The sequence below is a fragment of the Dreissena polymorpha genome, chromosome 12 (genome assembly GCF_020536995.1).
Source record: "Dreissena polymorpha isolate Duluth1 chromosome 12, UMN_Dpol_1.0, whole genome shotgun sequence".
Classification (NCBI taxonomy): Eukaryota; Metazoa; Mollusca; class Bivalvia; order Myida; family Dreissenidae; genus Dreissena; species Dreissena polymorpha.
The window spans coordinates 59955594-59983313 of record NC_068366.1 but is presented as its reverse complement, the minus strand read 5'-3'; the positions used below and the strand labels follow the sequence as shown (position 1 = coordinate 59983313).

The window sequence follows — 27720 nt, the reverse complement described above, 5'->3', positions numbered from 1 at the left end:
GCTTACTACCATATATTACCTGTTCACACCAGTGTTTAAATATGTGTCGAAACAATCAATTTATTTTTAAATATCAAACAATATTTCATAAGCTATTGTCAATAATTATGTTTTCGAATCCTAGAGACATAAGTGGGATGACAGAGCTTGATTTTTTGTCTGACCCGATTGACATTCGTAATCCGGAAACAGCACTCAATGAGAAAACGCTAATCGACCGTCCGGTGATTGATGACTGTCCAGAATATAGGAAATCGTTGCGAGTAAGTTTCTCAATGTATTTTAGTCTTAAATTTTGAAATCGTGTGTTTTTGTGGGGTTTCGTTGTAAACAAGTAAATAGTGTAGATAATAGTCTTAGTTTTCGTTCAATACCGATTCTGTAGATTGAAGTACAACGGCCTTGAAAACTGTTTTGAAGTGACACGTTTTGTTGAATGAATTAAATATCATATGAATTATAGTATTTACAAATATAATATTGTATTAAATAATAAAACATATTACATTCAATATTTTTCAGAAGTAATCTGCCTGGATGTTTTCATGCTAACCCCAATCATTATAACAATATGTCTCTTGGTTGCAGGAGTACTGTAGTATTTTGTACTTAAAACCAAGAATGAGGATTGTAATTCAAGGAAGAGAAGTACAAACTAAGCTGATCGACAAATCGTTGTTGGAGAGAGAAACAGATGTGTACAATCCCACCTGGCTCGTATCCTTGCTTGTCTTAGTAACTAACATAAAAACTTACTTTATGGAAATAAAAATTCTCCGTTTACGTTTTATTACAATTAGGATAGGGTTTCATTTCGTTGATACTTGATATATGTATGTTATCCCATATATAAATTACATTAAAGAGCAATAGGTTTTTTTTGTTCATTTATCAGAAAATGTAAAACTCTAGAGACACTTGTGAGAGCGATTACATCGTTTTCGCCTCTGGTCATTTATAAAATACACTGTATAGACAATTCGTATTACAAATTCATTTCAACGTTTGTGTAATACATAAGAAGGAACAATCTTTCTGGCGATGTTTCAAATAATTAATTAGAATCATCGGTATTGTTATTGTAGCAAAAATATTAGGGAGATTATTTTTTAAATATATGGCATTTTCCTGAGCTATTCTGTAGGATCGTCGTGTAAAAATCACGTTTGGATTTACCAGGAACAAAGATACGGATCCGTATGGTCTGATGTTATACCACAAAAACCGACTCATCGATGCCTATCGTAAAGTTGGCTGTCAGAAAAAGGTATGTAGAGAATTGAGAGCACTTTATAGGTTATATATATGGAAGTTTCCGAAGCTAAAACTCAGACACATAAATGACCAACGAATTAGCGTAATTAAAAAGATAGACCCAAGTATTCCAAATGGCCAAACATATCAGCAGTAAAATGTGAATTTCAGTTAACGCACGTAGGTGAACATTATTTGTTTACCGTGATCATGTTCTCCACAAGTTGTCGTAAGAGTAAAAAAGGTGTGAATATTGTGACATTTGATTTTGACAGGGATGCTTAGGTATTGCCTTTAACTAAATGACTAATTTAATTAAAACTGGTTGAATGACGCATTAAACCTCACATTCAGCCAACAATATAACACTAACATAAGCTAATTTTAGCTCACCTGATTGCTCAGGTGAGCTTTTGTGACCGGTCTTTGTCCGTCGTATGTCCGTCCGTCCGTTAACATTTGCTCGTAAACACTCTAGAGGCCACATTTCTTGTCCCATCTTCATGAAACTTGATCAGAAGCTTTGTCCCAATGAAATCTCGGCCGAGTTCGAAACTGGGTTGTGCCGGGTCAAAAACTAGGTCACTAGGTAAAAAAAAGAAAAACCTTGTAAACACTGTAGAAGTCACATTTCATGCCCAATCTTCATGTAACTTTGTCAAAATGTTTGTCTTAATGATAACTTAATTGAGTTCAAAAGTGGTTCCGATCTGTTGAAAAACATGGCCGCCAGTGGGCGGGACAGTTTTCCTAATTTGGCTATAGAGAAACCTTGTAAACACTCTAGAAGTCACAATTTTTGCCCAATCATCATGAAAGTTGGTCAAAACATTGGTTCATTTGATGTCTCGAACGAGTTCGAAAATGGTCAAGATCGGTGAAAAACATGGCCGCCAGTCGGCGGGACATTTTTCTCTATATGTATATAGTGGCAGTTTTCCCTATTTAGCTATAGAGAAACCTTGTAAACACTCTACAAGTCCCAATTTTTGCCCAATCATCATGAAAGTTGGTCAAAACATTTGTTTTATTGATATCTCAGACGAGTTTGAAAATGGTCGGGATCGGTGAAAAAACATGGCCGCCAGTGGGCGGGGCATTTTTCTCTATATGTATTTAGTGAAAACATGTGGACACAGTAGAATTCACATTTTTGGCCAAATTTTCATGAAATTTGCTCAAAACATTTGTTTTCTTGATACGAGAGTTGAGTTAAAAAATGGGTCCTGTCAGTTGAATAACATGGCTGCTGGGAGGAGGGCAGTTTCTCATTATGCCCCCCCCCCCTTTCGAAGAAGAGGGGGTATATTGTTTTGCTCATGTCGGTTCATCCGTCCACCAGATGGTTTCCAAATGATAACTCAAGAGCGCTTATGCCAAGGATCATGAAACTTCATAGATACATTGATCATAACTCGGAGATGACCCCTTTTGATTTTCAGGTCACTAGGTCAAAGGTCAAGGTCACGATGACCCGAAATAGTAAAATGGTTTCCGGATGATAACTCAAGAACACTCATGCCTAGGATCATGAAACTTCATAGATACATTGATCATGACTCGCAGATGACCCCTATTGATTTTCTGGTCACTAGGTCAAAGGTCAAGGTAACCCAAAGCAGTAAAATGGTTTTCAGATGATAACTCAAGAACGCTTATGCCTAGGATCATGAAACTTCATAGATACATTGATCATGACTCGCAGATAACCCCTATTGATTTTCAGGTCACTAGGTCAAAGGTCAAGGTCACGATGACCCTAAATAGTAAAATGGTTTCCAGATGATAACTCAAGAACGCTTAGGCCTAGGATCATGAAACTTCATAGATACATTGATCATAACTCGTAGATGACCCCTTTTGATTTTCAGGTCCCTAGATCAAAGGTCAAGGTCACGATGACCCGAAATAGTAAAATGGTTTCCGGATGATAACTCAAGAACGCTTTGGCCTAGGATCATGAAACTTCATAGGTACATTGATCATGACTCGTAGATGACCCCTATTGATTTTCAGGTCACTAGGTCAAAGGTCAAGGTCACGGTGACCCGAAATAGTAAAATGGTTTCCAGATGATAACTCAAGAACGCTTATGCCTAGGATCTTGAAACTTCATAGGTACATTGATCATGACTCGAAGATGACCCCTATTGATTTTTAGGTCAAAGGTCAAGGTCACGGCGACCTGAAATAGTAAAATGGTTTCTGGATGATAACTAAAGAACGCTTATGCCTAGGCTCATGAAACTTCATAGGTACAATGATCATGACTCGCAGATGACCTCTATTGATTTTCAGGTCACTAGGTCAAAGGTCAAGGTCAGGGTGACCTGAAATAGTAAAATAGGTTCTGGATGATAACTCAAGAATGCTTATGCATAGGTTCATGAAACTTCATAGGTATATTGATCAAGACTCGCAGATGAACCCTATTGATTATCAGGTCAAAGGTCAAGGTCACAGTGCCAAAAAACGTATTCACACAATGGCTGTCAAGGTCATGGTGACTCAACTTAGAAAAATGGTTTCCGGATGATAACTCAAGAATGCTCACGCCTAGGATCATGAAACTTCATAGGTACATTAATCATGACTCGCAGATGAAATAATGATGAAACTTGAACAGGATGTTTGTCTTGACTATATCTAGGTCAAGTTTGACATTTGGTAAAGATTGAATGAACCGACTACTCTCAGGTGAGCGAACTAGGGCCATCTTGGCCCTCTTGTTTTATTGAGCGCCCGATGTCTGAGTGTTAACAAGGTTCAAACAAATGACGATATGATTCGCCTTAATTGGCGTGGTTTATTAATTGCCCCAGTAATCCCTTTGATGGTCACTGAATTTCCAAAGATGGAAAACCTCATTGTTCTTCTTTCTAATACAAGAATAGACTGTATAACTGTATTTAACACTTTGAAAATCTTCTTGTCTGTTAACAAGTTATAACATACTTAAGTGATTGATATTACGTACCTTTTTTTAGGGTAAAGGCCATGGTATTGGCGTCATTGGTGTGGTCGAAGCAGACTTTCTCGAACCAACACAAAACAAACAGGAGTTCATCAACAACCAAAGATACAAGTATGCTATACGTTTAGAAACTTCACTCACAATTATAGGAAAATGTTTTTTGGTTGTTGTTGTTTTACTTTTTTTTAAATCTCAAACAGTTCTCTTTTGTTGGCAGTTAACTGTTTGACTAAAAGAGGAGAAAAACTACCGTATTTGTGTTCCTAAACAATGTGCAACGAAAAAAATTAAATTCCGCAAACATTATCTGGAGCCATGCACTTTACCATTCGCTACTTTTTAGAGTACTTTTTCGCAGATAGACTTGGTGACAATATTCCAAGTTTGTTCACTTGCAATTGGGTGTCTGTCAGTTGAATTCCAAGCTTCAAAGTATCTATGTAGTATGGGCTGTCTCATTCCACGAAATTATTTTTAACGTTTTGTTAGTTATATTTTACGCACATTTAGTAAAAGTTATTGAGTGAAGTTTATACTCACACATTGTGTCATTCTCAATATGTTCAAATAAGATTCACATTTATCTGCGTTTGATAGTGTCAAAAGACTTAGTTTCCTTAGATATAGGAAAAATATAACTCCAGAAACATCAGGAGATAAATTATTGTCCATCTTGTTAACAACTGGAAGAGTCTTTTGAGTACATTATTTGGGTAATTGTTTTTTTTTTCAGTACATTTATTAATGCTGCTGCAGGAAAGCTGAACGATTATTATTATGAAAAATCCAATACAGAGGACCCAAACATCTCTCTAAGGTATTTTTTGAGTTATTTGGAATGAGTCGTGTCTTTTGATACAATATAGCTTGATGACCTTCTGTTTGGAAACTAATGAAATTCCATTTTTTTTTTTTTTTTTACTTTTATTGGCAATTGGTTGTTTTCCTTAAATACAACATAACTTTTTCTGCTGATCATCTTTTCTGGATATATATTGGTCATTTTTGCACAGGCTGATCAGGAATGACACTTTCGGCCTAAACTTAATTTTTGCCAAGAACAAAAAATATCGTAAATGCGGAAAGTGGCGGACTGCACAGGCTAATCTGTGACGACACTTTACGCACATGCATTAAACCCCTTTTTCACAGAGCACGGCCCAATAAAGTGATATTATGGGCATTTTTCACTGTTGAAATGATCTGAAAAGAATTAAAAGGTCAAAATAGTTATTTAAAATGTGGTTACTGACCAATTATCTGCAACTTATCTTGCTACCAGTTGTTTATAAAAAATGTATATTATATTCGATATTTTACATGACTCACCCAGTCCTCTAAGCCGAAATGAGCCGTAAAACAAAATAGTGTCTTTGTGTCGTATGAACTAAAACTGCATTTAGATTCACATCTTAAATCAAATCATTTCTGTCGTCAGTTATCAAAACGAAAGTACGGTTGATATTAAAATGCATTATTTTTCTCTTTCCGGGATATTGTTTTAGTATGTTGATGTTGCATTAACAAATATAAGTGTATATAAAGTGAAAACACCAAAAATAAACAATGGTTGCGAAAGACACCTATAAACTGTTAGATGCCCATAATATCACTTTAATGTTAAAAAAAGCTGTTTATTTTGAATATGCATGTCTTTAGATTTGCCAATTCTTTCATTATACATTTTAAATGTATATTACTAAAAATAGTATATTTATATGCCTGTATGTCATTGACCACTGTTGACTATACTGTGTATTATATGTATGTGTACTCTTGGGCTTAAAGCCTCATGTATTTGGAAATAAAACCTAAACCTTATGTAACATTCTATCAGGACAATTTTTATGAACGACTTTTGCATAGCAGCTAAAAATTAATGGAAAGCAGATATACTGAGATGAAAAAATACCGCCATGATGTTAGTTTGTTTTTCAGCTCAAAGGCTTCACATTTAATTAATTACCAATGGGTACAATGTGACAATTGGAATACGTGGCGAAGTACCGTCATGTTGTTAGTTTGTTTTTCAGCTCAATGGCTTCAAAAATAACATGGGTACAATGTGACAATTGCAATACGTGGCGAAGACTGCCAGCTGGGCACACAGATGAAAAATTGTCTGATGTTGAAAGAAAATGGTTCTGCAGAGAAAATCCGGATGTTTATTACAAGTAATATTTTTCTAAAAATAACTGCATAAGCTTAATTATTGACTATAATTTTCTAAATTGCATTATTAAATTTGTGAAGTACTTTCTGAGTATTTTCCTGTATCTTTATTAACTCTACTGTGGTTGCTCATGTGAAACAACAAGGGAACAAGCCTTTTTTATAACAATCAATTTTAAGACTTAAAAACATGCCACTTAAACAACGTTATTATTTGCAAATTTGTATGTTTTTAATGTCGCTTGCTATAAAGATCATCTTCAAATCGAAAATGTTCACGGCTATTTTTTTGCAGCCGTACTCAAGTTCTGTTAATCGGCTACATTGCTTTTGTTTTAATGTCATAAATACGTTACCTGCTATCTTATAGATTTCTCCTTTCCTAGGGGAATTAACGCATCCGGAATTTTAACTGGGAATCGGCCACCTCCATACCGTAATACAGGCCAGGTTAAACATAGTGCAATGCAACCTAGGCAAAAACCGGTAACCAACCCTCAATATTCTTTCCGGATCGACCAGGTGTATACGTGTCTTTTATGGCTCTGAATTAAAAATTGTTTTTATGCCCCCGGTAGGGTGGCATATAGCAGTTGAACTGTCTGTCAGTCAGTCGGTCAGTGTGCCAGTCCATCCGTCCATCCGTCCGAAAACTTTAATGGCCATAACTTTTTCAATATTGAACATAGCAACTTGATATTTGGCATACATGTGCATCTAATGGAGCTGCACATTTTGAGTGCTAAAAAGTGAAGGTGAAGGTCATCCTTCAAGGTCAAATATCAAATATATGGCGTTGTCCGTCCGTTCGAAAACTTTAACATTGTCCATAACTTTTTCAATATTGAAGATAGCAACTTGTTTTTTTGGCATGCATGTGTATCTCATGGAGCTGAACATTTTGAGTGGTGAAAGGTGAAGGTCAAGGTCATTCTTCAAGGTCAAATGTCAAATATATGGCGTCTGTCCGTCCGTCCGAAAACTTTAACATTGGCCATCACTTTTTCAATATTGAAGATAGCAACTTTATATTTGGCATGCATGTGTATCTCATGGAGCTGCACATTTTGAAATGTGAAAGGTCAAGGTCATCCTTCAAGGTCAAAGGTCAAATATATGGCATCTGTCCGTCCGTCCGAAAACTTTAACTTTCGCCATAACTTTGTTTATGCCCCTGAAGGGTGGCATATAGTTTTTGATCTGTTTGTCTGTCTGTTCATCAGTCTGTCCGTCCGTCAGTCCGTCCGTCCGTCCGAAAACTTTAACATTGCCCATAACTTTTGCAATATTGAAGATAGCAACTTGATATTTGGAATGCATGCGTATCTCATGGAGCTTCATATTTTGAGTGGTGAAAGGTTAAGGTCAAGGTCATCCTTCAAGGGCAAAGGTCAAATTTTGCAATATTGAAGATAGTAAATTGATATTTGGCATGTATGTTTATCTCATGGAGCTGCACATTTTGAGTGGTGAAAGGTCAAGTTCATCCTTCAAGGTCAAAGGTCAAATTTTGCAATATTGAAGATAGCAACTTGATATTTGGAATTCATGCATATCTCATGGAGCTGCACATTTTGAGTGGTGAAAGGTCAAGGTCATCATTCAAGGTCAAAGTCAAAGGTCAAATTTTGCAATATTGAAGATAGCAACTCGATATTGGAAATGCATGCGTATCTCATGGAGCTGCACATTTTGAGTGGTTAAAGGTCAAGGTCCTCCTTCAAGGTCGAAGGTCAAATTTTGCAATATTGAATATATCAACTCGATATTTGGCATGCATGCGTATCACATGGAGCTGCACATTTGGAGTGGCGAAAGGTCAAGGTCATCCTTCAAGGTCAAGGTCAAAGGTCAAATTTTGTAATATTAAAGATAGCAACTCGATATTTGGCGTGCATGCGTATCTCATGGAGCTGCACATTTTGAGGTGTGAAAGGTCAAGGTCATTCTTCAAGGTCAAGGTCATACGTCAAATTTTTCAATATTGAAGATAGCAACTCCAAATTTGGCATGCATGCGTATCTCATGGAGCTGCACATTTTGAGTGGTGAAAGGTCAAGGTCATCCTTCAAGGTCAAATGTAAAATATATGGCTTCAAAGCGGCGCAGTAGGGGGCATTGTGTTTCACGAACACAGCTCTTGTTCGATATATTTTACTTGGTTGATTGGAGCTTTGAATAGAAAAATGTGTTATTTATCTTTTTACTCCTCATTCGGATTAATTTATGTGGATTTAATGGACTTTTGTTTCATTTGTAAAGGTAAGCCATGCTTGCTTTTATTGAACAATGGTTTATTTCTACCATGCTGGGTGTTTTCAGGCGCGAACGAGCACGTGCAAAACGTGTTCTTCTAATGTGTTATGAGATTGTGCAAAGCGTGTTCTTAAATTAATTGACAGAATGTTTATCATTTGCCATTGTGTGCAATAATGATTTTAACGTTCCGTATGACAATCTTTTTGATGGTCTTTTATTTTTCATCTGTTTTGAATTAAACTTTTGTTTAATTTATGATCTACGGCAGGGTTATTATACGTACAATTGACTTTCTCCTTTACAATTATAACTGAGAGAATGTTAATTATTTTCATTATTGGCAAATAATGATTTTATGTGCCGTATGATAATCTGGCCTGTGACCAGTTTATTGTTGAATATGTTTTGCTCTTGTTTTTCATATAATCAACAACATGATGGTCGCAGATACAAGAGTTGATAAATACCCGGTGACTTCGCAGACCATGGATGACAAGTTGCAGCATCAGTCACCGGGAACCGGGCAAGATGGCGACCGTACTGAGCTTATTAAGTTAAACAGTCGGTCAACATCAGACCATATGGCGTCCCCATACGCTGGTCTTTGCCCGAGGGCATTGGTCACGGACATCGACCAATGTCTGACCATATGGCAGCCGCCATACTTTGGTCATCATCCGGTGACAACACTGGTCATGATATGACCGGTACGTCACCGATGACGTTGATCACGGACCTTTGGCTCTGCATTGATCAACGTCTGACCGGCCGGTCCGGTCACCGGTCCGGTCAACGTTCATCATCGGTCCGGTCATCGTTCATCACCGGTCCGGTCCGGTCACCGGTCATCACAGGTCCGGTCATCGTTCATCACCGGTCCGGTCACCGGTCAGAAGAAGTCTTTCATCATCATCAGACTATTCTTCTTCTTCGTCAAAGGACTCATCATCGTTAACGAGCTGCCACCATAGATACAACAGAATAGAAACATCGTACACGCCTCTCCTTCATTGAACACAACAGGATAGTCATCGAACACACCTCTCCTTCATTGAGCACAACAGGATAGACATCGGACACGCCTCTACTTGATTGAACACAACAGGATAGACATCGAACACACCTCTCCTTCATTGAGCAGTTCTCGGCGTCGATACGCTCGTAAGCGATCAAGTCAACGGTCACAGAGACAATATTGTAGGAGACCTTATTTTCAGCGTAGCCGAGCAACATTTCGGCATAGCAGGTATATGGGACGTCGCCACTCCTCACGTAGGCGTTAATATACCTACTGGTCATATCGACGATCTCCATTTTATGCCTTTACGGAATATCATGTCTCCATTCCACGTGTGTTGGTTCCTTATGGCATGCACACATGTTGCAGTCAAGGAACTGTATTTGTATACGAACACTAGTTCGTTTAATTTTCAGGCTTCGGGATTAGGTGTTCTTTTCTCCACTATGACTACAATGGACACTTTATGAATATTAATACTGATAATCTACCGTTGTTTTCCGGTTTACATTATCAGATGACTTCGTGGATGGTCATTCTTCTGCACCAGATATTTCTATTCTGACGCAGTTATATTGTACCGGTCCGATCCAATCACCGGACATCGATCACCATTCACCGGTCATATCACCGGTCACTGGTCACCGGTCAGAATAAGTAGTCGTTCATCATCGGATTATTTTTCCTCTTCTTCTTCGTGATCATCATCGGACTATTCTTCCTCCTCTTCTTCTTCATCGAATGAATCTTCATCGTCTGCTTTAATGATGTCTCATCGCCATCGTATTTGATTTTTGGCACGCACTTCTTTTTCGAGCAGTTCTCGACATTGATGTCAGACCATATGGATTACACCATATTTCGGTCTTTTAACTGGTAACGTCACCGGTCATATTATGACTGGTCCGTTTACCTTGCTACAGTTACCGGTTATTGACCGGTCCGGTTCGGTCACCAGTTACCAATCACCGGTATTACACTGTGTTTTCATCGGTCAATTTTATAGCATCACGGGTATCTTGTACATTACCTAGTTGTTTACCCCTGGCTATAATTGTATTGAATACAATATTTTATGGATTCGACAATCTCCATGACATTTTGTGTTTTTCAATACTGATGTTCTACTGGCGACGATTGCTTACCAAATCATCTCTGCTGACTTGGTCTATGGGTGATTTTCCTGACCAACTATCCATTCTGGTGCTGGTTATGAACTACTAATACTAGAAGATTATGAAATACTCATATCTGTTATTTCTACTTCTATCTCAACCGGCTACATGCAGACTTCTGGTCTTGCAGATGGTTCGGCTGAAGTGGGCCCGGAGTCTATCATTGAGGTCGAAAATTACTATTTGACCTCTATTAATCAGATCTATAATTTATGTTCTAGACCCTAAGGATGAAATTTTTAACCACCTTTACCTGTCGGCTACAGACTTTGAAGTCACTGTCACGGAACAGTTGGGACACATACGTGACTCTAGCAGGATTAGCAAGACGACATTTCGTGTCGACTTCTGCTTTTCTATTGCTCCTACGACAATGCATGTTTTCAAGTTACTGGAATCAACAAGATTTCTGACATATCTTACTTTCGCTTCCTATGCCAGTTGTTTTTACGACTATCTCAGTTTTTTACTCCATGTTGGAGAAATGATAACTGAGAGAGTTCTGTACATAGGATTGCCTACCAGATTGACCGCATGGCGGCTTCAGTCTTGTAGATGGCTTTGGAGCTATTAAACTCAAATCTTAGATACTAAGGATCTGGAGGGACCTCATCTTCTCTTTTCATTTTCAAGATGCCCTTGTTAGAGACAATTTTATAAGAAAGAACAAGTTTTCCCTCTTAAAGTTCTTCTTCTATTACCTTTCTGGCCCTAACAAGCCGTCTACCTATAACTGGTCTTATTCCTTTCGGAATTCGTCTGGTTAGGATCCTTGAAATAAAGGGCTTAACCAAGCAAGATTTGAAGACTTACAAGCCTTCTACCGGCAAGGGTGGACCTCCTTCAGGTTACTCCTAGGGTTGTCACCTTTTTCTGACACCACACCTCCGATGCCGGAGGAACCACTTTCATTCATATTTCCGTACTTCGCAAATCGATGACTTCACGGACTTTATTCTCCAGGATTTTAAAGGCGCCTTTTTATTGGTTGAAGAAAGAGGCTACAATAGATAGATCATAGACGTTTAAGTGTTCAACACTTTACTATTCTACCAAATTTCAAGTCTGTTGAGCGTGGGAAAGTTCGGCTTGCCGTGATTTCTTTCCCCACCCATCCTTTACTTATGGTTTCCGGCCACCGGTCGGTATTTACCGGTCCGGTCACCGGTCTTTCTGCTGAGACGTCTCTTCTTACGCCCGTTTCAGCTTTATTATGCCCCCCTTCGAAGAAGAGGGGGTATATTGCTTTGCTCATGTCGGTCTGTCGGTCTGTCTGTCTGTCTGTCGGTCGGTCCGTCCGTCCACCAGGTGGTTGTCAGATGATAACTCAAGAACGCTTGGGTCTAGGATCATAAAACTTCATTGGCACATTGATTATGACTCGCAGATGACCCCTATTGATTTTGAGGTCACTAGGTCAGGGTCACGGTGACTCTAAATATTAAAATGGTTTTTGAATGATAACTCAAGAATGCATACGCGGCCAACAGGGCACACTCTGAACAATATTACTGAAGCAACTGGTCTGTCATCCTAAATCTATAATTATCAGTCCAATGAAACATCATCCTTTTAGTAAAATACAGTCGATCAGTAAAAATATCAGAATATGAGATTTTTTGTATATTTTGTATATTAAATATTGTGTTAATGTTTAATTTTGTTGATTAATATAAATATAAGCAGGACAGGGGAGGTAATACACTATTATATCTTTCTTATATACAGGGGAAACAAATGCAATAAGTTTTTGTTACAGCATTTGCCTCCCTTGTAATATATTTAAATTTTACCAAATGTAAGGCTAACTGCATTTTTGTAATGCATTGTATCAATAACCACCACCACCATCACCACCACCACCACCACAGCCCATATAGGGGGGGGGGGGCATGCATGTTTTACAAACAGCCCTTGTTTTTAAGTTATTGGAATTAATCTCAGGATTATTCAATGACACAGATTTCCATCTTTTTGTCATTATTTCGCGTTATTCAGTGGGGTCTAGGCTAGAAGATTATCTTGGCAAGAGTATATTTTCTTCTACCACAAATTTCCTTACATCTTATACAGATGTGAGCAGGGAAGGTTAGGGACGATCACCTAGAACCACTTATCCTGATATTCTCAATTATGTGGTATCCTGATGAATATCACCTGCACATCAACATCTTGAAAAGCGAGCATTCTTTTTAGCTGTTTTTCATTTACAACACATTCACGACTCCTTTGTGATGGTTTCAACTAACACACATCGGTCGTGGTTTACTTCCAGACACAGAGGTGAACATTTTATCACTCTTTGTATCTGGAAACCAGGATTTTTTTCGTTCTTTGCAAGAACATCATTTTTTCTCTATCGTTTTACACATACCAGGTTGTCTCAACGCCCTGATGGACGGTTTGTATTGCAGTTCTTTCTGTCGAATTAGTTTTACGTTGGGTTTAAATGAAATGTGATTTGCGCATGCGCGGCAGTGTTTTTGCAAATGGCGTAGATGTAGATGCAAAGTAAATCGAGGAACGTTGTTTCTCATCTAACGCTAGTAATAAGCGAAATGCGATTGTAGATCGCAGTGTAAATGCTGAACGTCAATGCAGTTCACAGAAATCGATCCAGCAGTGTGTGCGATTGTTATACATTCGTCCACTTGACATAAACTGGATACTTACGTTTATTTTACTCTTTTGGAATATCTTGGTGAGTTTTTGCCATATTTTCATGGTATCTACTTAATACCACAGAGAGACATATTTATACTGATCAAAACATGTGCCACTACATGTCTGGCCATTATTTAGTTATCTCTACAGAAGAACGTTTTTCTGTTAGAGCTTCAATTCTTGTTACTTTTGCGAGGGTAATTCCATAAGAACTGTCTATGAGGTTCTCTGGAAATTCTTTTTTGACTGGGCATTCGAGAGCATAGTTATTACCTTTATCAGTCTGCTAGATGCATAGAGGTTTTTCTCATCTTTTTCTTTGCTGACAAGAAATTTGTTCTTATCTCCATCAAAGGATACAGATTATGTTTTCGTATACCTTGGTTATTGTAAGTCATCACAACTCTGTGCTGTCTTACCTATTTTGGAACTGATCCAAACAATGGAACTTTACACTATGTTTTTAGTTCCCTTAACTTCTTAAGAGGTTTTTGCTTGTGTTATTGGGTTGCTTAATAAGCTTACTATATGAACCTTTTCATCAGGCTCATTAACAGTTCCAATATAATTTTAAGACGGTTTTCCTTCTTATTATGGCTTTTACCATACGAAGAAGTGAAATTCATGCCTTTTTTGTTGTGTCAGCCAGGATTTCTTGCTTAATATCAACTCCTCTATATGGCTTCTAAAAATCTTCAAGTTTCCAAGTTTTTCTTCAACTGGTAGACATGAAGATGAGGATAAACTTCTATGGCCAATCGGGACTTTGAAGTTCTAACTCAGCAGTGTTAGTCCATTTGAGATTCTCAAAAGACACTCTTCATTTCCCTAAAAAAAGGGGGGGGGGAGATGTGTCTGCGGCTTCTATTTCTCGAGGTTAGACCTCGACTAAGGAAGGTTTACTCTTATGTCTAATCTAAGGATTCATTCCTTTTTAGGATCTGACCGCATGAATTAAGCGCTCTGTCTGTTTCGTGGGCGTATATTAATCACACCCCACTTTTTGACGTGCTCCAAGCTGTTTTCTGGAGGAATCCGACCACCTTTTTCATCTTTTTATCTTCGTTTTCTGAAGTGCCAACAATACTATTTGTATATGTTTGGTCTTCTTGTGGTTTCACTAACGGTAGTGCCTTCTTTATGACATAGACATATTTACTCTGTCCGAGAAGTCACAATTAATATCGTTTTAACGAAGATTAGCTGTTTTGGGATGTGCTATCATTAGCTGATAACCCTGTTTATGGGTTCTACTGTGATGGGAAAATATATACGAGCCTTCCCACCGCAGCTGCAAAATCAGCTATAAGATAGCAGATAACGTATTTATGACATTAAAACAAATTTTTTAAGTAAAATTCATTTTAATTATTAAATACTTACCTGCTATCGGTAAAACTCACATCCCACCACGCTATTCTATTAATATTTTTGTATATGTATTGAAAGAATATTGAGGGTTGGTTACCGGTTTTTGCCTAGGTTGCATTGCACTATGTTTAACCTGGCCTGTATTACGGTATGGAGGTGGCCGATTCCCAGTTAAAATTCCGTATGAGTAAATTCCCCATGGAAAGGAGAAAGCTATAAGATAGCAGGTAAGTATTTAATAATTAAAATGAATTTTACTAAAAAAAAAATGTTTTAGTCGTTGTGATATTCCCGAGGATCCCGAATTTTATTCGGACGAGGATCTATTATTTTTTTCGGACGAGAGTGAATTTTATTCGGACGAGAGTGAATTTCATTCGGACGAGAGTGAGAAACCACAGACCACCTACAAAGAAACGTACAAGAAGGCAATGTAAGTAAAATTACTTATAAAAGATAACTTTCCGTTATGTCTATCATTAAATGCTCATTCTACAAATAATATTTTATTCTTCGAATGACGATTGGCTTGATACTTCCCATGTTCATTGGCATTAGGCATTAGATGACCCCTATTGGAATTTGGATCACTATGTCAAAAGTCAAGGTCACTGTCACAATAAGTGTGAAAATCGTTTCCGATCAATTACTTGTCAACGAATTCAACGATTGGCATGATGCATTGGCCTTGTACAATTGATGACCCTTATTGAAATTTGGGTCACTAAGTCAAGGTCCCTGTCACAATAAATGTTAACATCATTTCTGATCAATATTTCGTCAACGAATTGGCCGATTGGCTTGATACTTCCCATGTGCTTTTGCCTTGGGCTGTAGATAAACCCTATTGAAATTGGGTTCACTAGGTCAAAGCCTAAGGTCACTGTCACAATAAGTGTGAAAATCGTTTCCAATTAATAACTCGTCAATGGATTGACCGATTGGCTTGATACTGCACATGTGCATTGACCTTTGACAGTAGATAACCCATATTCAAATTGGGATCACGAGGTAAAAGGTATAGGTCACTGTCACAATAAGTGTGACAATCGTTTCCGATCAATAACTCTTCTACGATTGGACTTATTCGCTTGATACTTCTCATGTGCATTGGCCTTTGACAGTAGATGACTCCTATTGAAATTGGGCTCACTAGGTTAAAAAAAGGTCACTGTCACAATACATGTGAAAATCGTATCCGATCGATAACTCGCCAACGAATTTTTCGATTGGCTTGATACTTCTCATTTGCATATGCCTTGGCCAGTAGATGACCCCTATTACAATTGGGGTCACTAGTTCAGAGGTCAAAGTCACTGTGACAATAAGTGTTAAATTTTTAAGTTCGATATGTTATTAAAGGACTGAGTGAAGGGTGTCAAAGCCCTGTTTTTAGCTCACATGAGCTGTGCTCATAGTGAGATTTTGTGATCGCCTTTTGTCCGTCGTGCGTTGTGCGTCGTGCGTCATCAACATTTGCCTTGTGAACACTCCAGAGGGCACATTTATTGTCCGATATTCATAAAACTTGGTCAGAACATTTGTCCCATTGATACCTCGACTGAGTTCGAGACTGGGTCATGCTGGGTCAAAAACTAGGTCACTAGGTCAAAAAAAAGAAAAACCTTGTGAACACTTTAGAATTTGATGCCCAATCTTCATGTAACTGTGTCAAAATGTTTGTATTAAAATCTTCATGTAACTGTGTCAAAATGTTTGTATTAATGATATGTTGGTTGAGTTGCAAAATGGTTCCGGTCCGTTGAAAAATATGGCCGCCAGGGAGCGGGGCAGTATTCCTTATATGGCTATAAAGAAACGTTGTGAACACTCTAAAAGTCACAATTTTAGCCCAATCATCATGAAACTTGGTCAAAACATTGGTTTCATTCATATCTCGGACGAGTTCGAAAATGGTCCAGATCGGTGAAAAAACATGGCCGCCAGGGGGTGGGGCAGTTTTCTCTATATGCATATAGTGAAAACATGTGAACACTCTAGAAGTCACATTTTTAGGTCCAACCTTCATGAAATTTGGTCAGAATATTTGTTTTCTGGATACAACGGTTGAGTTCAAAAATGGTTCGGATCGGTAAAAAAACATGGCCGCAACTCGGACGAGTTCAAAAATGGTCATGATGGGTGGAAAAACATGGCCGCCAGGGGGTGGGTCAGTTTTCTCTATATGTGTATCGTGAAAACATGTGAACAGTCTGTTAAAGAAAGATAACCTATACATACTTTATAATACCAGTAGTTAACTCCCTTGTTAAAACCTTGTTAACACTCTAGAGGCCATATTTATTGTCAAATTATCATGAAATTTGGTCAGAAGATTGGTCTCAATGATATCTTGGATGAGTTCGAAAATGGTTACGTTTGCTTGAAAAACATGGCTGCCAAGGGGCGGGGCATTTTTCCTCATCTGGCTATGTATGGCTATAGTAAAATCTTGTTAACACACTAGAGGCCACATTTATTGTCCGATCTTCATTAAACTTGGTCAGAAGATTCATCCTAATAATATCTTGGACGAGTTCAAAAATGATGCCAGTTGGTTGAAAAACATTACTGCCAGGGGGCGGGGCATTTTTCCTTATATGGCTATAGTAAAACCTTGTTCTGTTGAAAAATGTGGCTGCCAGGGTGTTCACTTGTCATGAAAGTTGGTTTTGTTCTTATGACATCTTGGGCTGCACAAAACATGTCAGTTCCTTTGAATCTCAGGTGAGCGACTTTGGGCCTTATAGGCCCTCTTGTTTTGGGGTGGGGGGCATCTTCTTCGATCGCGGAGCTCTTGTTTGTTAGGCAGCAATTGTTATTATCGCTACGCAAAATACATTATAGTAGGCACTTGCAACACAGGCCATCTCCATCTGGAACAATATTTTGCTACGTGATGCATATCATTTCGACTAATTTCGATGACCAACCAGATAGCCTGATAAAATTCTGATTTATGTCCCTTCAATTATCAAATTGACCAAACTAACATTGCTTGCTATCTAAATAAAATAATAACCTGTAAGTGAATCATAAATATAAATATAAATAAAAAAATTATATATATATATATATATATATATATATATATATATATATATATATATATATATATATACAAACTTATGCATCCTTTAAGTATAAATGTAACACAGACCTTTAAACGATGTTGTTTGTTACAAGTTGGCACTATTGCGAAAGGTTATAATAGATTACATGTCACATATAATGACATCTTAAGTACACATAGATAATATGGAAAATTCGAAAAGCAGCACGAGAATTCACGTGGATATACGGAATCAAGCAAATACATACGTAATCCTCTTATCACGGTTATTCGTTGGGTTTGTTTTTGGTAGGATGAGTTTTGGTAAGATTTTAAATGTAAAAATGATATCGGGTGTCTGACAGCAACATTACACTAATGTGATCACAAGCAAAATATGTAGTCGTTTGACGAAAGTGCATTCATTGAGACGGTATTGTACAACTTAACAATTATTCAATTTATCTTTAGGGAAGAAAAAAGAAGAAAAGAAAAATTTGGAGAGGTAATTGCTTTCATTTTTAGCTAATGCAATATTAAGTCAAAGTATAAAAAACTTAATGAATTGCCTTTCCGTGGACCTAGAAAATTATTGTCTAGTTCTTGTATTAAAAACTGATTGTAAAAATATGTTTATGTTAACAAAAACTTGACTCAAAACATTCAGCGATTGTTTATGCTCATGCATGTTAATGTTCTTGTACAATAAACTAGGCGATCAGCACGAATTACAATAGTACTGAACCAACAAATCGAGAACCAAAAGATCAGATTGCAGGAGACGTAGATGAAGATATACCCATGGTACTTGTTCATTTTCTATTTGAATAAGAATGTTCCGTGGATGTTTCTCTACAATTATCTTTCTTTAAATGCCTCATGATAAACTATCTTTTCAATGAAATCCGAAATTGAAATTTATACAGAATCCTTGTAATAAATAAAGATTTATAAACAAACGTATTAGCCTCGAGCAATATTTGTTCGAATCAAGATAACAAATAATGATTTATTTAAATTATGTGTTTTTGATTACGTCGTTAATGACATTTTGGCTTGGTTTTTAAACACAATATATATTAACCACACATTGAGATAACATACTCGCAATATGATAGTTATGACATAAATCGATCGTTGAATTTATGTTCAATTTTCAAGTTTCCGTGCGATCAATATTAATGTGACCTGGTCAACTAATGTTTAGGTTTCCCTTTCGACTATGCATGATTCCATTATGACGAAGAATTAGCCTTCTAATTTTCAGACATCACTTAAGGAACAATCAATAGTCCGGAAAAACATTCGACCAATATGTGGACTTTTTGTTCGTGTATAAGTGGATTATTGTATCAGGTTTTTTAATCAGGTTTAAATCGGTAGTTAGATTGCTCACTTTCGAGAAAGCTTGTCCATCGCTCACATTCTTCCATTGGTCGGATAATCCGTAGTTTTCCGTTTGTAGCATTTGAAGTCCTAAAAGGCATAATAAATCCGTAATTATTGAATTCCGCTAATATCATTGTTCAGGGAAAAGATTTACACTGACTGCAAGTGTCCTCTTAGCTTAAAAAAGTAGCGACCACTTTGCCTCAAAAAGCCCTCAAAAATGTACATTTTGTGTTGCAGAGGATGGAAGTCAATCTACCAGTTGATAAAGATGCATTGCGTGTGAGAACCACCGTCCCAATAGTATTATGAACAATAATGTCAATGAAGCGTCATTATATTGTCTACAAATTTCTTTATAAACTTTTTTCAATTCACTTCAACTGTCACCTGCGTGAACGCGAAAAAGAACGTGATATACTCTTGTCCGCCTTGTTTGCTCAACCTACATGTGCTCAACACAGTCAATTACTTGAATAAAGTATTGGAATATATATGCTTGTATATATTACTATCACTTGCTACTCAATGTTTCAGACTGTAACGGAAGCGAAAGCGACGGAGTCTATGAAAGTTCCAAGCACATCCGTTTCCTCTACGATGTAAGTGCAGAGATAAGATTTCAAAAATGAAAGAAAAGGAAAGCTTACTCGTATGCTTGCGCAGTATTGCATAAGATACCAAGATGCAACCATTAATGGAGGGATTTTATACGTATATATACACAGTTTTCGCGAAGAATGAAAGTATAGTAGCCCTCTACTAAGCATTATCAGATCATGCCATGGTTTCTATACAACAACAACTAGGGTTTCAAATAACTAATGTAGACTTATATATTAAGATAACATAAAACATATTTTACCCTTAAAGCACACGGCCCAAACGTTTTAAAATTCAGCCACTACACTATTATATTGAGAGGATTTACTAACTTCCTTGAAAACGTGCCCCAAGAGTCAAAGGTGGGCACGCACAAGGTGACAATTATTCTTTGTTACAACTTGCTATATATTACTCCATGCGGTGCTTGTGGTTACTTGTCACTTGTTCTACCCTTCAAATTGTATTATCTTAATACCGGGAGATGCATAGTATATAATTCCTTTACTAATTTTGCAATGATTTGTGACAACATATCCGATACACGACTATGTTTCAAATAATATTGTATAAAGCGTTTAAAGTGGTTCTTTTGATAGTTATTCCAGAGCGCCGAAACAGAATATTGGGCACGATTTTTGCAGTCAAAAGACAAAACAAAGAAAAAATGAGTCCCCAAAACTTCCTGTCATGGATATAGATCGGAAAGACATTGCACAGTTTAACGATGTGGGCGTGGAATTTAATGCCCAGTCTGATACAGACATAGGAAACGCTGACACAGAAAGTATAATATTTGGAGCCGATATTTTCAGCGAAGAAACAATTCAGGCTGAAAGGACAGAGTTTGAAAAAATGGAAGTACAAACATCTTTAACTGCGTCTCAAAGTAATTCTCAAGAAACGAACTTCTTACCATTGATGCTACTCGAACACGGTCAAAGACCGCTGGATTTAGCAGGTTCAATACAAAAACCTGTAAGGAAAATAACAGAATCGGAAAAGAGTCAACCCACGGTGTTAGACGAATCAAAAGAGGCGACAAAAGCATTTATCGAATCCAAAGATCCAATAAGAGACAAGATCCCTCGCTCCTTCACGAGATCTGTGCACACTACTGATATAACCTCTGCAGAGGTGGAGTCACAGCCTTACCTTGACCTTGAACATGAAGTGGTAAGCGACCTTGACCCTATTATTCCTGGCGTTAAAAATAATCAGTCGTTTAAAAATGTGCAAGGACTTGGGAAACAGACTGGTATGCTCATAACTGAGCGAGATTTGCCTTCGACTTCAAACATCAGAAATAATAGTGCCAGGCACACTGTGATCAGTAAAGACCATACACTTCTTGAGAAGACAAAAACTGATCTAGAAATCACAAAACAAAAATTAAATAATAAAGAACACGCTCTGCTTGAGAAAACAAGAGAATTAACACGTTTGCGGACACATATTTGGGAGTTTGTGAAATTATTAATCTCAAATAATAATAATGGTGAACCAGAAAGCATTGAACAAGATGATGAACCAGAAAACATTGAACAAGTTATTATGGAATTTATACAGCATTACAGAGGACATCGATAAATTAAGTACTAGACGCTAAGCTTTATGAAATCAGGTTTGCAATTTGCATTTGACATAAGCATTTTTTTTAAACCAAAGCCTTTATTGTTACGCGAAGCTATCCCTTTAAGTGGTAAATCGTACGCATTATATTGTACTTGATGTGGTTCTACTAATACATGTGTCTATTAAATGATTTAAAATTGTATTACTTAATTATTATGCCCCCCTTCGAAGAAGAGGGGGTATATTGCTTTGCTCATGTCGGTCGGTCTGTCGGTCGGTCTGTCGGTCCGTTCACCAGATGGTTTCCGGATGATAACTCAAGAACGCTTAGGCCTAGGATCATGAAACTTCATACGTAGATTGATCATGACTGGCAGATGACCCCTATTGATTTTCAGGTCACTAAGTCAAAGGTCAAGGTCACAGTAACTCGAAATAGTAAAATGGTTTCCGGATGATAACTCAAGAATGCTTAGGCCTAGGATCATGAAACGTCATAGGTACATTGATCATGACTGGCAGATGACCCCTATTGATTTTCAGGTCACTAGGTCAAAGGTCAAGGTCACAGTGACTCTAAACAGTAAAATGGTTTCCGGATGATAACTCAAGAATGCTTAGGCCTACGATCATAAAACTTCATAGGTATATTGTTCCTGACTGGCAGATGACCGCTATTGATTTTCAGGTCACTAGGTCAAAGGTCAAGGTCACAGTGACTCTAAACAGTAAAATGGTTTCCTGATGATAACTCAAAAATGCTTACGCCTAAGATCATGAAACTTTATAGGAACATTGATCATCACTGGCAGATGACCCCTAATGATTTTCAGGTCACTAGGTCAACGGTCAAGGTCACAGTGACTCGAAATAGTAAAATGGTTTCCGGATGATAACTCAAGAATGCTTTCGCCTAGGATCATGAAACTTCAATGATACATTGATCATCACTGGCAGATGACCACTATTAATTTTCAGGTCACTAGGTCAAAGGTCAAGGTCACAGTGACTCGAAACAGTAAAATGGTTTCCTGGTGATAACTCAAGAATAATTAGGCCTAGGATCATTAAACTTTATAGCTACATTGATCATGACTGGCAGATGACACCTATTGATTTTCAAGTCACTAGGTCAAAGGTCAAGGTCAGTGACAAAAAACTTATTCACACAATGGCTGCCAGTACAACTGACAGCCCATATGGGGGGCATGCATGTTTTACAAACAGCCCTTGTTTATGTTTTAAAATTGTATTATTTTAGTATGCAGTTAAACTGCTTATGTATTTGTTCAGAAAACAAATATTCTAACATTATAAATACATTTACATAGTGTGTATAATTTATAAGGAAGCGATCGAGGACTATTACAATACAGCGAATATTTGAAATAGCTGACATGAGATACATGTATGCAATTATTTATATTAACGCTGACCTGACGATTGATTACGAATCATCATCATGCAAAACCGTCATTGGATATGAATTAAATCAATTCAAGACACTTTAATGGTAAATGTTTTGGATAACTTAATATTTTCAAAAATGCTTATTTACTGGTAATTGACGTTTTAATTATACATGTATACAGATATCAAACATTTGAAATACGATTCGATGTATTATATGTTTAATATGTAATATAATTTTGCATGTGAATGTAATGTGACAATTATTTTTAGATTTAAAAACGTAGCCTAGATAATGAAGGTATTTTAAATTATGTACATTCCATATACATGTATTGTTATTTTCATTGTGTACAATAGACATAGGCCGGTTATGCATCTGCAATGTATATGTTGATTTTCTGATTAATTTGTTTTCTTACGATTTCCAAACTACTAAATTGCAGTATTCTTGTTTTGCTGATACTCTCTGACCCATTATGAGCTAAAATGTCCGAAATGGCTCTTACCAACTTCCATTTGCAGAAGTCTTGATGTTCAGCGCTTTGTAATGATCCACTTGCTAAATAACCGATCACTCTGGACACATAGTCACGTTATCTAGAAATAAGAAAACCCCGTTAAACGGTAGCAGACTTCTCCCCTTTTAAGGATAAACGTGTGTGATTTTTAATAGCATTTTCTACTATGTACGCTATAGAAGAGTTTTCTAAATTATGATAATAAATTATATTTATTATCGAAATTCAAATACAGTTTGAATATTAATTTAATTTAAATCGCAAGATTGCCATAGCTAAAATAATGTAACATTTATTTATTTATTATGATGTTGCCTCACGTAAATTACATTAAAACAAATAATTGTACTCGTAATATTTACACATTTACACTTTTTGACGTAAATTCTTACTCGGAATATATATTTTGCTGCTTTTCGGTGACTCTTAAATATGGAAATTCTGTATTAATTTGCGTTATACGTAATTACAAATTACTTTATAAAACATGTATCATCAAGTTTAAAAATAATTTCCCTCGTTGTACGAAGATAATATGAAGTAATTAAGACTCATAACCACTGAAATCTGTTAAACGAAACTGAATAAAACGAGTATAAAAGGGGTTTATTTTTATTGACGAAATGCCTATTCTTCGCTGCATTATTAACGCTGTTTCTTTTTCAGAATCTATGTCACAAGCTTGGACAATTAACAAAACGCCCATCTAATAACAGGCCTCCTTAGAAACAATTATGGACAAGTCGTTTCCAATTTACCAAAATTATGGGATGGTCACCCAAGGTGACGGTTTTATCAAAAGGTAGAAATAGGGCCGACGGGCATAATATCGTGTCAACCGTACTATCCTTATTCAGATTTTTTTAGATATGCGTTTGGACTGAGGCAAGGGGAGGTAATGTCGCCGATTGTGTTTTTTTTATTGGTTGAAGACTTTGAACTTTACTTACAAGATAACATTAACCCTGGTTTGAGTATAGATGATATTGTGTTGATTAAACTATTATTTGCTTACGACATGGCTATTGTAGGCAAATGACCTGCTGAAGTCCAGTCCCATTTAGATAAATACTATTTATACTTAAGGCTATCACGTTTAAACGGTCGCGTTTCGTGTTTTGCTCATAAACGTTAACCAAAACAATAAACGTTTAAACGATAGTCAATATCAATATAATAAATATTGGGGTGCGAATAACGTAGCCGACTAGCCGTACGAAGTATAGCGACAACGAACTGCGAAATCCGGGTACTTGCGGTAAATCCGGGCTACCCAATTCGGCAGCAATTTATTTCTGAGTGGTTAGAGGATGGCACAGACATGAACGGAAACTAACGGAAAATCTTACAACATGGAAACGAAACAGAGTGTATGCCGCCATCTTGAAATATTTTAAGAGATTGATTAGCAAAGTAAAACACTGCGGTAGCATGTTGAAAAGCAATACTTTAACCAAATTATATATTGATTACGTTTTTGCTAGTTAACTGGTTTTTCATTTTCTGCGGTCAAACGATATGCACATTGTATTTCATGTGCAAAAAACGTACATTTTTTTCGGAGTGTCGTTTTCGGATAAAGTTTTTTTCATCGATTTTACATTATTTTTCGACATTCATTTTTTATATAGAGTGACGAATACACGTGTGGTGATACGGATGGTCTGGTTTATAATACTTTATTATCCCCCGCCAGAGGCGGAGGGATATTGTTTTGGCGTTGTCCGTCCGTCCGTCCGGCACTTTTGTGTCCGGAGCCATATCTTGGAAGTGCTTTGGCGGATTTCATTGAAACTTGGTATGAGTATATATATGCATAAGAGGATGATGCACGCCAAATGGTATTGTACACCATCTGTTAAAAACAGAGTTATGGCCCTTTGTTTCTTGAAAAAATGCCTTTTACTATAGGCACTTTTGTGTCCGGAGCCATATCTTGGAAGTGCTTTGGCGGATTTCATTGAAACTTGGTATGAGTATATATATGCATAAGAGGATGATGCACGCCAAATGGCATTGTACACCATCTGTTAAAAACAGAGTTATGGCCCTTTGTGTCTTGAAAAAATGCCTTTTACTATAGGCACTTTTGTGTCCGGAGCCATATCTTGGAAGTGCTTTGGCGGATTTCATTGAAACTTAGTATGAGTATATATATGCATAAGAGGATGATGCACGCCAAATGGCATTGTACAACATCTGTTAAAAACAGAGTTATGGCCCTTTGTATCTTGAAAAAATGCCTTTTACTATAGGCACTTTTGTGTCCGGAGCCATGTCTTGGAAGTGCTTTGGCGGATTTCATTGAAACTTGGTATGAGTATATATATGCATAAGAGGATGATGCATGCCAAATGGCATTGTATACTATCTGTTAAAAACAGAGTAATGGCCCTTTGTATCTTGAAAAAATGCTTTTTACTATAGGCACTTTTGTGTCCGGAGCCATATCTTGGAAGTGCTTTGGCGGATTTCATTGAAACTTGGTATGAGTATATATCCCCTGCCAGAGGCGGAGGGATATTGTTTTGGCGTTGCTCGGCAGTCCGTCCGGCTGTCCGTCCGTCTTTTTTGTGTCCGTAGCCATATCTTGGAAGTGCTTTGGCGTATTTCATTGAAACTTCGTATGAGTATATACAAGCATAAGAGTATGATTCACGCCAAATGGCATTGTACACCATCTATTAAAACCAGAGTTATGGCCCTTTGTAAAACGCACGACTCATTAATTCACCTAAATAAATTGTTAAGGCTTAAGAACCTTCCTTTGTCTTAGTTTTGTGTTATTGTCCTCCGTCCGTCCATCTATCATTATGTTCATCCGTCCAATTTGCACCCATCCTCAAACAAAGCATATGTTGCGGGGGATACCTTGGGCCTTTCAGGCCCTCTTGTGGTTTTAATATGACGTATTGCGCGAATGGGATATGCACTGAATATTACATCTGGAAATATTTACTATTTTTATGCCCCCCTTCGAAGAAGAGGGGGTATATTGCTTTGCTCATGTCGGTCTGTCGGTCGGTCTGTCTGTCGGTCCGTCCACCAGGTGGTTTTCAGACGATAACTCAAGAACGCTTGGGCCTAGGATCATGAAACTTCATAGGTACATTGACTCGCAGATGACCCCTATTGATTTTGTGGTCACTAGGTCAAAGGTCAAGGTCACAGTGACCCGAAATAGTAAAATGGTTTTTGAATGATAACTCAAGAACACATACGCCTAGGATCATGAAACTTCATGGGTAGATTGATCATGACTTGCAGATGACCCCTATTGATTTTGAGGTCACAAGGTCAGAGGTCAAGGTCACGGTGACCCGAAATAGTAAAATGGTTTCCGGATGATAACTCAAGAACGCATACGCCTAGGATCATGAAACTTCATGGGTAGACTGATCATGACTCGCAGATGACCCCTATTGATTTTGAGGTCACCAGGTCAAAGGTCAAGGTCACGATGACCCGAAATAGTAAAATGATTTTCAAATAATAACTCAAGAACGCTTTTGCCTAGGATCATGCCACTTCATAGGTACATTGATTGTGACCCGCAGATGACCCCTATTGATTTTCAGGTCACTAGGTCAAAGGTCAAGGTCACAGTAACAAAAAACATATTTACACAATGGCTGTCACTACAACGGAGGGCCCATATGGGGGGCATGCATGTTTTACAAACAGCCCTTGTTAGTTTGGAAATGCGATGGTACTGATGTTTTTGAAACGGACATAGGGATACCGTTTAAACGGTAACGTTTCGTTTATTTCATTTCGTTTAAACGTTTAGAAAAATATGTAAACGTGATACCCTTATAAATTATACTGCAACTCAAGAGAGGTGTGGTAAAATGAAAAACAGCCCAGTATCGGATATATATAAACTATGTAAAATAGTATGGAGTATGTAGAATATATACAAGTAGCGTTAGTTATAAGAAATACCATCCTAAATAACACCGTATAATAGATTTCATCATCTCCTAGATAGCACTTACCAGTTCTTACCATAGATTAAGTTTATTTGTATGGGTATGTTTTATTTACTTTTTATGTTATATAATGCTTTTTTTTGTTATTCGTAGTCACATGACAGAAAATAACATGCATATTTGTGTATTAAGACGATGTAGTTGTATAAGTTTGAATAAATTGTCTGTCCAAAAATGACAGAGAAGCTGGTCACATTTGTTCGTATTTGCATGTTAACACTTATCTTTAGATAAGGTATAGAACATTGCAAGTAATATTGGTCAATGGTCAAGTATTAACGCGCAGACGCG

General features: G+C 37.3%; 2 protein-coding genes across 8 annotated transcripts in view; one reads left to right on the top strand and one right to left on the bottom strand.

Annotated features, from left to right (window-relative positions):
- LOC127853318 (golgin subfamily A member 6-like protein 2) overlaps positions 1–27620 on the top strand; it is a 128633-nt gene extending 101013 nt beyond the window's left edge. For 4 of the 7 annotated variants that reach the window (XM_052387739.1, XM_052387735.1, XM_052387733.1 and 1 more), the window contains 12 exons: positions 125–263; positions 589–717; positions 1145–1267; positions 4242–4339; positions 4962–5045; positions 6262–6402; positions 15165–15320; positions 18411–18444; positions 18654–18743; positions 19569–19631; positions 19866–19930; positions 20531–27620. In XM_052387739.1, the coding sequence (XP_052243699.1) occupies positions 125–263; positions 589–717; positions 1145–1267; positions 4242–4339; positions 4962–5045; positions 6262–6402; positions 15165–15320; positions 18411–18444; positions 18654–18743; positions 19569–19631; positions 19866–19930; positions 20531–21521 (2113 nt within the window). In that variant the 3' untranslated portion in view covers positions 21522–27620. The remainder of the gene's footprint in view (positions 1–124; positions 264–588; positions 718–1144; positions 1268–4241; positions 4340–4961; positions 5046–6261; positions 6403–15164; positions 15321–18410; positions 18445–18653; positions 18744–19568; positions 19632–19865; positions 19931–20530) is intronic. The other 3 variants (XM_052387734.1, XM_052387736.1, XM_052387737.1) reach the window with 3 other exon arrangements.
- The window catches only part of LOC127853319 (MORC family CW-type zinc finger protein 3-like), a 382815-nt gene that overhangs the window by 316073 nt on the left and 39022 nt on the right, over positions 1–27720 (bottom strand). The gene's annotated exons all lie outside the window — the stretch shown is intronic.